Raw genomic sequence first — 12027 nt, 5'->3', positions numbered from 1 at the left:
AAAAACATCAATTGGAGATACGAGGAATCGATCCCCGTACCTCTCGCATGCTAAGCGAGCGCTCTACCATCTGAGCTACATCCCCCTTAGAATGTTTACTGTTCAATCTACATCTAACCAACTTGATCTCTCGGTTTTGAATCATCCCGTTGATGATCTGCCCCCAACCCGATTTCAGTTTCCTTGGCATTCCAAAGAAAAAGAACACTGCCTTTTGTTTTCTTTGGCAGTTTGAGCAACAAAAATGCTGAGGAAGCTGCTATTTCAACAAGCTTCCACAGCTCGGCGTTTACTGTCTGCTCAGTCGATAGCTCCTTTACTCAACAAATGCTCTGTTTGCTCGTACTCTTCATCTTCACGGTCCGAAATCCCTCAGACTAATTCCATCGAACAGATTGAAGACCAACCCACGAAGACCATTTCCATTGACCGTTCTGGCCTCTACAATCCTCCAGGTAACTTTCTCAGCTTCTCTTTATCTATGTTCCTATCATTCAACTTTTTTAGTTATTTCCTTTTTTTTTTCTGTGGGTGTGTTTTAGAGCATTCCCATGAACCTTCCTCAGACTCTGAACTTGTCAAGCATCTCAAAGGCATTATTAAGGTTAGTAAGATTGGTCCTTTATGACTTAATAAATTGAGGGTTTTGTTACTCTTGTGTTTAAGATAATATCTTCGTTTCAATAGCATTGGGAATCATCAAAATTACCTGTCAACGGCTGCATTTAACATAGCAATACTTCTATGGATAGCACTTAAGACACTCTTAAGCGAAAACCCGTAAACCCGTAAACTTATGCCTCTGATGTCTCTTTTGGGAAATTGCAAATGTGGCTTTTGTGCTTTGAACATCATGCTTTAGAGCTTATAAATTTTGTCAGTTTCGGGGTGGGCCGATATCGGTGGCAGAATACATGGAAGAAGTCCTAACAAATCCCAAGGCTGGGTTCTACATTAACCGGGATGTCTTTGGAGCTGAAGGTGATTTCATAACATCTCCAGAAGTAAGCCAGATGTTTGGCGAGGTAATTTAATCTCTACTGGATTCTGAGTTTGTGTATGTGTATAAATATTCAAGGACGCAGTTAGTTTATTTTTCCTACTGGAATGATTTCAGATGGTTGGTGTTTGGGCTATGTGTTTATGGGAGCAAATGGGACAACCAAAGAGAGTGAACCTGGTTGAGCTTGGCCCTGGCCGAGGAACTCTGATGGCTGATCTTCTTCGTGTATGATAGCCATTTATATTTCTGTCAAATTTCCTTCTAAATGTAAAAGATATGCAAGTTAGTGCTTTTAAGTTTACTTTTTGCATCAGTTTTATATGGACTCCATTTAGCCTGGTGTTAAATATGCGTGGGTTTTTTTTTTTTTTCTTATAGGGTGCATCAAAGTTTAAACATTTCACAGAGTCATTGCATATACATTTGGTAGAATGTAGCCCAGCATTGCAAAAGCTTCAGCACCAAAGTTTGCAATGTATGGATGATGATAATACCAGCGAAGGTGTTGAGAAAAGGATTACAAGTACACTGGCTGGAACACCTGTATCGTGGCATGTGGCCCTGGAACAGGTTCCATCAGGATGTATGGGATTACTTCTAAATTTTCTTTCTGTGAAAACAAGCACACGCATGCCCTGTGGTTTATGAAAGCAGTTTGAATTATTCTATTCATATCCCATAATTAATGGACTGGGTTAAAAAAAACTTGCTCTGTTCTTCCCTTGATGCTTGTTTATTTGTTTGCTTATATTGCAGTGCCCACAATAATTATTGCCCATGAATTCTATGATGCACTGCCAATCCATCAATTTCAGGTTTGTCTTGTTCATTTTAATTACCTGTGCTGCCTGTTCCTTGCATCATCAAATATTAAATCCCCGGAACTTGTAAAGTTGATTTTTAGATTTTTACTCTTAGAGACCCTTTATTTGGACGAATTTCATTATAGGAGGTTTCTATTATCATTTGCAGCTTTCTTGATTAAACAGTGCAAACTTTTTGTTTTTGCCTTCATTCTTGCCATTTGAATCATCTGTTATCATGTTTTATGAAAATTGTAAAATACATCTTACTGATCCATTATCTAATTGCTGGTCATCGAAGATCATGAATAAATAATGTAACAGTAAAATCTGCATCTACTCATGTAAGACATGGACAGATTTTATAATTTTATGCTTTGAACAATTGCTAAAGCTAAATAACTTAAAAGTTAAGTTGGCTATATAAATTGTCAATTTGTTACCTAGTCATGAGTTGTTGTCTTCCTCTTTAAGTGAAATAATTTTTAGCAATCTTGTGCTGAAAGTTTTCAACCTTGTTTATACATTATATGGGTTCTTATGGTTTTTTTCATCTGCTGTTTCACAAGCATTGTTCTAATTAAAGAACTTGTTTGCAGAGGGCTTCTCATGGCTGGTGTGAGAAAATGATAGATGTCACGGAAGATTCATTGTAAGAATTTGGCATCTTCTCTGACAACATTCAGTCACTTTGCAAATTTTAAGAGTTCAGATGCTTGATACCTTATTGTATAATGTGGTTAGGTTTCGCTTTGTTCTATCTCCGCAGCCTACACCTGCAGCTCTGTACCTACTGAAGCGCTGCAAGTGGGCTGTGCCTGAAGAAATAAAGAAACTTAATCAAATTGAAGTTTGCCCCAAAGCAATGGACTTAACTCACACACTTGCGAAGAGAATAAGTGCTGATGGAGGCGGGGCTCTTATTATTGATTATGGCCTGAATGGAGTAGTGTCAGATAGTCTGCAGGTCTAGTTCCTCACTGTTGCATCAATGATGCACTGGACAATAACTGATTCTAGCTTTTGCCACTTTAACAATGATAAAATTGCTTTTCTTTCTTTTTTCTCTCCCTCCATTTTCGTAATCCCTAGTAAATTTGTGCAGGCCATTCGAAAGCATAAATTTGTTGACATGCTAGACAACCCTGGGACTGCTGATCTCAGTGCTTATGTTGATTTTGCTTGCATCAGGCACTCTGCTGAGGAAGCTTCAGGTTTGCATCGTTACTGTATTGGCTGTACTAGTTGTATTTCTATATATCATTCTGAAAGGAGTGTGGAATGAAGTCAGTGAGGGAATAATGAAAGATTAATTTCAAGGTCTCAACATGTTTTCAGATGATGTGTCTGTTCATGGCCCTATTACTCAGTCTGAGTTCCTCGGTTCCCTTGGAATAAATTTCCGAGTTGAAGCCCTGCTACAGAACTGCACAGATGAACAAGCTGAATCTCTAAGGACAGGATACTGGCGTTTGGTGGGTGAAGGTGAAGGCCCCTTTTGGGAGGGACCAGATGAACAGGTGCCTATTGGGATGGGAACCCGTTACCTGGCAATGGCCATTGTTAACAAGAAGCAAGGCATCCCAGTTCCATTTTAATGAAGTTTTAAACAGTGTTGTCTTTATAAAATCTTTTTTAAGCATATATGTACATTATCTTTTACTGCTACAATTTAATAAAGCTAAAGTTTTTTTTTGTCTGAAATTTCATTCAAGTTGTACCACAGATGGTAGGATGCATTTATATTATTGTGTTCTTTCTTCTTCTGTGTTTGATGTACCCTTCTGCCATGTGCTATATTGTTGAAGAATTGCCCACAACTTTGACGTGTAAAATCTTCACCCATGGCTAATTCTATTTTGATTGGTAATCGTAACGCATTAGATGTGTATACGCTGGTTTCTGGTTGTGTATGTGACGCCCGACTTTCGAGGAAGTCAAGTGAACTATGCTTAGTTCTGGGTAGATCACCTTATTGGTCTTGATAAGGACAAGTGAATATATGTATATAAATTGGGGAGCATGTCTATGTGCTTAAGTATGCAAGAGTGTATTTGGGTGCACAATTCTGAATTTGATGTATATGAATGGCTATTGGCTGAGCAATCATGTAAATGTATATGAAATTAAGAGAATGACTGTAGGCTTGAATAGAGAATCTAAAGTTTCCTATGTTTGAAGGTTACGAATGGGAATACATGTGTACAAGGCTATAAGTGTATGGAATCATGTCGCTTATGCAAAACAAGGCTATATGTTTGATGATGAGTATGTATTGAATTTTGGGTTATGTTTCGATATATTTTGACACGTATATTGAATGTACGAGGCATGCTTGCTGAATTATGATGATTGGACAGAGTGGAAATGAATTGGAGGCTTAAAAATGAAGTTAGAGGCTGAGAACTATGGAAATTTTAGATTCCATACAAAATCTATGATAAATTCTTTAAATCTATCAATAGATTCATGATAGTGAGCTTTGGGGATCATTCTAGATATTATCTATTAATAGATTCATAAGAATCTATTGATAGATATGAGGCAGAACACAATTAGGGGCATTTTACTTGAAAACTATCTATAAATTAGGGTAAATTGGCAAAAAATAAAAAGATTTTGGATAGTCCATCTAGTTTAAATGAGAGGCAAATAAAGCTCCAATGTTCTGCCATCGAAACCCCAAGTTTCTCCATGATGATCAAGCCTCCTTTGAAGTGTTTGAGAGCCTAGAAAACGCAAAGTTAAGTAAGATTAAGCTTCCTGACTACTTACTTTACATTTTAATCAGTTTATAATTTTAGATTTTGCTTTGTTTAAGCTAAATCGTGTTTCTCTAAGTTGGGAAATTTGTGAATCTTGAATTGGTTTGAGGTGAGCTACTAAGGGTAAGTTTAGTGTGAAATGAGATTTGGACAATATAGATAAGCTGAAAGTTAGCTATGGTATGCTGTATCGAATATGACAAGACAATTCACCTTTTTATTTGACTAGCTTTATATAAGCTTACAGAGCAAGAATTTCCTCCTTGAACTCCCACTAAACCATGACTCTGTAACACTACTCCACTAAATCCATTAACAAATAGAAACAACTTTTAAATTAGCAAAAGACTTGGTAGCAACAACTCGACCCACTAACGTTATGCTAATAAACCAAAGTTAAAAAATAACAATAGACTTGGTCGCACAAGTCTTATAATTATCTTTCTAGAACCATCGGGCTGGTGTTGTAATCTTAACACTCTCCCTCAAAACCAGCTCTCAATATTCTTCTAATCATGCTTAGTTGATGACAAAAGTTTTCAAATTTGCTGACGCTCAAGCCTTTTGTGAACAAGTCAGCAACTTGATACTCCGTCTTGATCTGCTTCAACTCAATTTCTTCGTGCAAAACTTTTTCCCTGATAAAATTATATTGCACTTCCACATATTTTGTTTTTGCATGAAAAATTGGATTTTTTGCCAAACGAACTGCCGACTGGTTGTCACAGTATAGGGGAATTGCATAGTCTATTAGTTGATGTAAATTTTTCAGGATGACCTTCGTTTTGAAAACCTATCGGTTGAATTATGTAAATCTCTCGATCCTATTCCTTATGTAGAAACGCATTCTTCAAATCCATCTGCCTCAAGTTCCAATTTTTCTTAATTGCAAGTGCAAGTAGGACTCGCACGGTTGTAAGCTTTGCTATTGGACTAAATGTTTCATCATAGTCTAGCCCATATTGTTGAGTGAACCCATGAGCTTCCAGTCAAGCTTTGCACCTCTCGATTGAACCATTTGTGCGAGGTTTTACTTTATAAACCCATTTGCAAGAAATAGGTTCCACATTTCTTGGATTTGGCATAAGTTCCCAAGTCTGATTGTGCTTTAGTGCAATGATTTCTTCTTCCATAGCTTTAGTTCACATAAAATTCTGAGATACTTTTTTAGACGTCCCAGGTTCTTTTGCATTTACTTCTTCCGCTATGGCTGCGTTGGCATATTTGGAGTTTGGCTTTCGAATTCTTGTTGATCTTCTAAGTTGTGGGCTTGATAGTTCCACTTCACTAGGCTCACCTTCTTCGCTTGGTAGTCGATACAGACTAGTTTGCCAAGAATTTTGAGTTGCTCCTTGTTCGGCATTACCGTCTTCATATGAATTTCCAGTTTCATCTGAACTTGACCGAATTTGAGCAATGTGAAACTCATCTTTAAATTTGTTCGAGTCTGTCTCTTTTTCTAAGGACCACCATGAAGATGCTTCATCAAATACCAGATTTCATGATGTGTAACACTTTCTAGTCATAGGATCCCAACATTTCCAACCTTTTCTCTGACTGTCATATCCCACAAAAATGCATCTAACAACTTTCTTGTCAACTTGCTACGTAAATGATTTGGTACAAACACATAGCATACACATCAAAATACTTGAAAATAGTTAACTGTAGGTGTCATATGCCACAATTTCTCAAAGGGTGAAAGAAAACTTAACCTTTGTTAAGGAACTCTATTGATCACAAAGGCTACTATCCTCATTGCTGTTGCTCAAAACCTTTTTGGTACGTTTTTTGCATTTAGCATACTTCGATAGATTTATGCAAGATGTCTGTTCTTTCTTTCCGCTGCACCATTTTGTTGTGGTGTATTGGCACAAGTATATTGATGAAGTATTCGACATTCCCTTGAGTACTGAAAAAACTTGCTTGAGTTATATTCTCCCTTATCGTCAGTGTGCAAGCAAAGAATTTTCTTTCCAACTTCTGGTTTAACTGTCCCTTTGAACTCTTTAAATTTTGAAAAAGTGTCAGATTTTTCTTTCATAAATAAAACCCACATATACCTGGAAAAGTCATCATATATTTCATCTTGCCAATTGAAGGTTGCTTGACAGGTCCAAACACGTCAGAGTGTATTAACTTTAGTGGTCCTTTTGCTTTAAACTTGGACTCTTCAAATGGTAATTGATGCACTTTATCATACTGACATCCTGTACAAACTGTGCCTATTTGTACTTCAAGTAGAGGAAGCCCTTTAAGCATCATCTTTTCCATTATCATACTTAGCTTGGAGTAGCTAACATGACCCAACCGTATGTGCCATAAATTTGCTGTCTCGTTCTTCTTTGTCTTGTCTACATATGCAAACTCAGTTGACATCACATAGATCGACTTTAACCTGCATCCCTTCATCATCGACTTTTCTAAGATCTTGAGGTCACGATACACCTTCACATCTGGTGGACTAAATAAAACAAAATGGCTTGATAATCTTAACTGTGATACTAAAAACAGGTTTTTCTTCATACTTGGAACATGGTAGACATTTTGAAGCAACATCTGATTAGCACCAATTTGGGGAGAAACTGTCATCTTACATATGTGAGCTATCAATAATCTTGAGTTGTTGGCAATCACCACCATATGGCTTCCTTTGTATTTTGATAAGTTCTGCAACTTCTATTTATCACTCGTCATATGATTTTGGCAACCCGAGTCAATGATCCAGTCATTCTCATAATCAATCTGTTTAGACGTTGTTACTGTGAGAGCTAACTCCTCATCTTCTATAGTAAAGAATGCTTCAGCGTCCCAATCATCTTTGTTTCTCTCATTTGTATTGGAAATAGCAGCATTGTTCTCCACAGACTTTTTACTGGACTAACAAACTTTTGCCATATGACTATTTTTTCCATAATTGTAACATTTTGTCATGACCCGGTACTCTCCTCGAGCCCGTGACAACAGTCACGATGTCTCGATAGACATTCATTACCCTGAATGCCAACCGAAACCTCGCAAGGCTTAATATCAGTTTTCGCACCTCCCTTATGAGCAATAATTACTAAATATCATATTTTAAAAGATTATAAGCTATTTCCAAATCAAAACAATAATAAAAAAATATTTTCTGTCTCACAAGGGCACTTTGATCATTTTTTCCAAAAATTTTGAAACTTGTTGAAAATATAATATATAGGGGAAAATACACATTTCATAACTAAAAACAAGTTTTTATGTCTAAAACATTCATTTAGGGTGAAATTGTAGCTAATAGAATAAAATAAAAATATTAAATGAAAAATTCCATTTTCTTATAAAACAATATTTATAAAACTTTACGTAAATAATTTTTGTAGCGTAAAAGTAAAATAAATCCATACATACAGTAACATAGATAACCAGAGTATATAATTTAATTTACAATGACGTGTGGGCCCTCGAATGACCAAAAGTAACAAAGGCTATGGACCTATAATTTCTGAGGAGGCGAGTCCAATAATTACCCTCGACGTAATCAGTTATTTACAGATTGTCCTGATCCTGGAATGAGTGGAAAGGAAGGTGGTGAGTTTATATAAACTCAGTGAGTAAACAAACATCATTTAAAATATCTAAAGTCAAGTAAATGTAGACAACTTAAAATAGTTCATCGTACTATGATTCATAACGTTTCGAACTCATTTCAACTAAATAAAATAATTTCATTTCACTTAAATAATCAATATGGCTTATGAATTTATTAAAAATTTGGCTCATGCCAAAACTCATTCTCGGGAATACCTTGGCCGGGGCATCAAATCGAGTCCGCCAAGGCTGTTAAAGAAAAGTTCATATACGCATAAAACACATTTTTACGTTTAAAAGCATAGTCGTTCCTTGACGTTGGCTGAGTTCACCCTCACGTGGTGGTTTAGCGTGTAGTGAACTCTAAAGCTTTACCTCACGAGATACCTTCTGCACCTCTCGTATTGAGGTAAAATATAACTGGGTTTACCGTGGCTTTTTCTAACAGGCTGGTTCACGGAAACCCACCACTGCAGTGACTAATCAATATCCCACCAAATCAATAAAAGTTTTGATAGCATGACATGACAATTATATTATTACCCAGCTTGTTAAGGCAAAACAAACAGTTCATACAATTTCAACACAATTTTCAATTCAGCCATTCATGCCAATATCACCATAAGCCATTCAATTCAAACCATAAATTTACAACACAATCAAACAATCTCCAATTACTCAATTTCTAAAATCATCATTCAATTTCAAAATAATTTATAAAACTCATTTCATTTAATCACATTTTACTTATAAAACATAAGAATTTACCATTTAAACTCATTTTTTATAAAATCACAAAAACGAATAAAAACTACTTTAGATAATTAAGACGATAATAAGGTTACTCACAATATCGGGAGTCAAAGTACTCCTAGTCCCGATCTTCGGGTACAATCTCCTTACCCTTATCGGAAGTTTCACCACTTAAACGTAATGCACAACAAGCAATTTACTATATTTGTACTAAATCGTTATAAAACTAATTTAGGCTCTATATGAATGCATGAAATGGGATGCGAAATGTTTGAATTATTATCTAATTATGGTGTTCTACGTAGCTTCAATTATGTATCGAAATAAAATGGTATTGGCCTAATTCGATCTATACACCGGTTAATTGGCCAATAAATCCAATTCAACTTCAATTAACTTGATTCCACTTCCAACACTCCAAGTCATCAATTACAAGTTAAATAATATGTAATATCACAAAAATCCATCATCAATATCTTCCTTGTAAAATTCGGCCATTGAAGGTTTAGTCCAGAACATGTAATTTTCAGGCTTGATTTTTACACCTTACATCATAAAACAACTGAAAACACCTAAATAGCATGAAATTCATCAAAGTCCATTATCCAATTTCTCTCTTGAAAATTTCAGCCAAGGAGTGTGGGTGAAGGGCATGAAATTTCTTGCTTGTTTTTCATGCTAAACATCACCAAACAACTAAAAACACTAAGATACCTTGAAATCTAACCAAATAAATCATCAAATCTTCTCTCCCTAAATTCGGTCAGCCATGAATCCTTCATGAGATCTTGAATTTTAATCATGGTAATTGAAAAAGAATGCATAGAAAAGGTAGATCACCAGCTCGAATTAAGAAATTTTACCTTTACTTGCTTAATTCCTTGAAATCCAATGAATTTTCTCTTGATTTTCTTCTATAGGGTTTGTTCTATGCTTTTTCCCTTTTGTTCTTGCCTTGGCCGGCCAAGAGAAATGAGATGGGAGAGTTTTAGTTGTGTTTATAAAGGAAAATATAATAATATTAAAGCTTGACACTTGTCACCATGTGATTGGTCCATACATAAAACTTAATAATTAAGCATTTCTTCTCCACCACATAAAATTCCTCAATTATCCAAAGTATAAAATAAATTTTATGGGTTTGACAAGTGTCAAGGTGGTGTAAAATTCTAAAAATTCTAATTACGTTCTTGTGGACACGTGATATGACCTTTTTGCCCTTATGTTCGAAAAATTATCGAAATTAAAATTTTTCACTTCTCAAGCTCAAATTATGTTCCAAATAGTCAAACTTGATCAAAATTTCATCCACCATCCTAAATTTGCCCTCGAGTGGAAAAATGACAATTTTACCCCTACGTTATGAAAATTCCAATTTAATTCCAAATCAATCTTCGAACTCCGAATCACCATATTAAGTCATTCTAAGATTCAATAACTCTCAATTGCATCTTAAAATCTTTATTTGAACTAGTTCGAGGCTTAAATCAACTTAGTTGTACCACTAGGTACACTACCAACTTTTGACGATTTTTTCTAGGTGTTCAAGTATGCAAGCATGTTGTCAAATACATGAATGACATGGCAAGTATATTATAGAGTAGGGCTTGACACATTTCCTTTCAAATCTTTTATTGTTGCTACGATTTTTCGAAGCTCCCCCTGAATTAAAACTCCCTTCTCCTTGATGACTTTTTGCCTTGTCATCAATCATTTTTTAGATCCACCAACGTGCGCTGCTTGAAGTTACCTTTGTTTTTGTTGGCATAAAGTGCTTCTTCCTTACCCTTAAATGAGACTCCTCATATTTGCTTAGCCATGGTTTCTTGACCGGCGAGCAAGTTTTCAAACTCAACAAGTGATGGTTGATTTGGCCATCCCTATACAGTAGTAACAAAGCCTCTGTATTCGGGTCTCAAACTATGAATAATTATTCTTTTCATCCTAGTTTCACCAATAGGAGTAATTGAATCTAACTCTGAAATTTCGTGGCGTATTGACTTCACCTTGTGAAAGTATTGAGTGATCGTCATGTCACTTTGCGCTACCAACAACAGCTCATTCTCTAGAAGTTGCAATGTTGTATCATTCTTCTTTGAGAAAATTGTAGCAAGTGTGTCCCATGTTTTTTTTGGTATTTTAGCATCCCGGATGTGTTCCAACATGTTTTCTTCAATTGTGGTCTTTAAAACAAACATTGCTTTACCCGCTTTAATCTTCTATTTTCACAAGGCACCATTTACATCTTTTGCCTCCGGTTGTTGAACTTCACTTCCATTGACGACCTTCCAAAGATCTTGGCCTTGCATATATGACGTCATACATGTCGCCCATGTGTTGAAATTCTGATTGTTTAGCTTTTTGATTCTTTTAACTACTTGGAGATGATTCATTGTATTGGTAATGATAACTTTTACCAAAATATTGATACACAACCTTGCTCGATACCACTTGTTAAATATGACAAGACAATTCACCTTTTTATTTGATCAGCTTTATATAGGCTTACAAAGTAAGAAGTACATGTTGACATGTTTTCCTCCTTTTACTCCCACTAAACCATGACTTTGTAACACTACTCAACTAAATCCACTAACAAATAGAAATAACTTTTAAACTAGCAAAAGACTTGGTAGCAGTAACTAGACCCATTTACGTTATGCTAACAAACCAAAGTTAAAAAATAACAACAGACTTGGTCACATAAGTCCTAGAATTATCTTTCTAGAACTATCGGGCCGATGTTGTAAATCTTGACATGTTGTTAGTTAAAGGTTAAGTTGAATTATGTTTTGGAAATTTATTCAAAAGTTGAGAAATGGTTGATGCTTTGTATAAGTGAGTATTCAAGCTTAAAGGGTTGTGGCTGAGCTTGAAGGCGTGTTGGTGAACAAGGAGAGTCCGAATTGGCTTGTTAGGTGGAGGATTAATTGTCATTGTGAGAGAGGCATTTTTTAAAAAATAAAATAAACTAAATTTCTATATATATATATATATGCGTGTGTGTGTACGCACGTGCTAGCGCTATATATTTATGGGAAGATAACATAGAAAGATTGAGCCTAGGTTATTGTTTGGTTATGAAACTGAATTTCCGATTTGTTTGAGCAATGATTCTAATTTCTGAAAAAGTTTC

General features: G+C 35.6%; 1 protein-coding gene, 1 non-coding gene and 1 pseudogene across 2 annotated transcripts; 1 reads left to right on the top strand and 2 right to left on the bottom strand.

Annotated features, from left to right (window-relative positions):
• Positions 1-12: 12 nt before the first annotated feature.
• On the bottom strand, positions 13-85 carry TRNAA-AGC (transfer RNA alanine (anticodon AGC)). Its single transcript has one exon. It is a non-coding gene; the product is annotated as a tRNA-Ala (tRNA).
• Positions 86-171: 86 nt separating this feature from the next.
• On the top strand, positions 172-3510 carry LOC18601440 (NADH dehydrogenase ubiquinone complex I, assembly factor-like protein (DUF185)). The gene is made up of 10 exons (XM_007032374.3): positions 172-455; positions 543-604; positions 882-1025; positions 1118-1228; positions 1382-1586; positions 1760-1818; positions 2406-2458; positions 2551-2773; positions 2912-3020; positions 3145-3510. Exons 1-10 carry the CDS (start codon positions 245-247, stop codon positions 3402-3404), a joined length of 1437 nt encoding a protein of 478 aa, XP_007032436.2. The 5' UTR covers positions 172-244; the 3' UTR covers positions 3405-3510.
• A 3740-nt stretch (positions 3511-7250) lies between these two features.
• Positions 7251-10924, bottom strand: LOC148763160 (uncharacterized; annotated as a pseudogene).
• Between the last annotated feature and the right edge of the window lie 1103 nt (positions 10925-12027).

Source organism: Theobroma cacao, chromosome 4 (assembly GCF_053813885.1).
Source record: "Theobroma cacao isolate CCN51 chromosome 4, ASM5381388v1, whole genome shotgun sequence".
Taxonomy (NCBI): Eukaryota; Viridiplantae; Streptophyta; class Magnoliopsida; order Malvales; family Malvaceae; genus Theobroma; species Theobroma cacao.
Note: the sequence above shows the minus strand (reverse complement) of the source record. Positions and strands in the feature narration are given on the sequence as shown.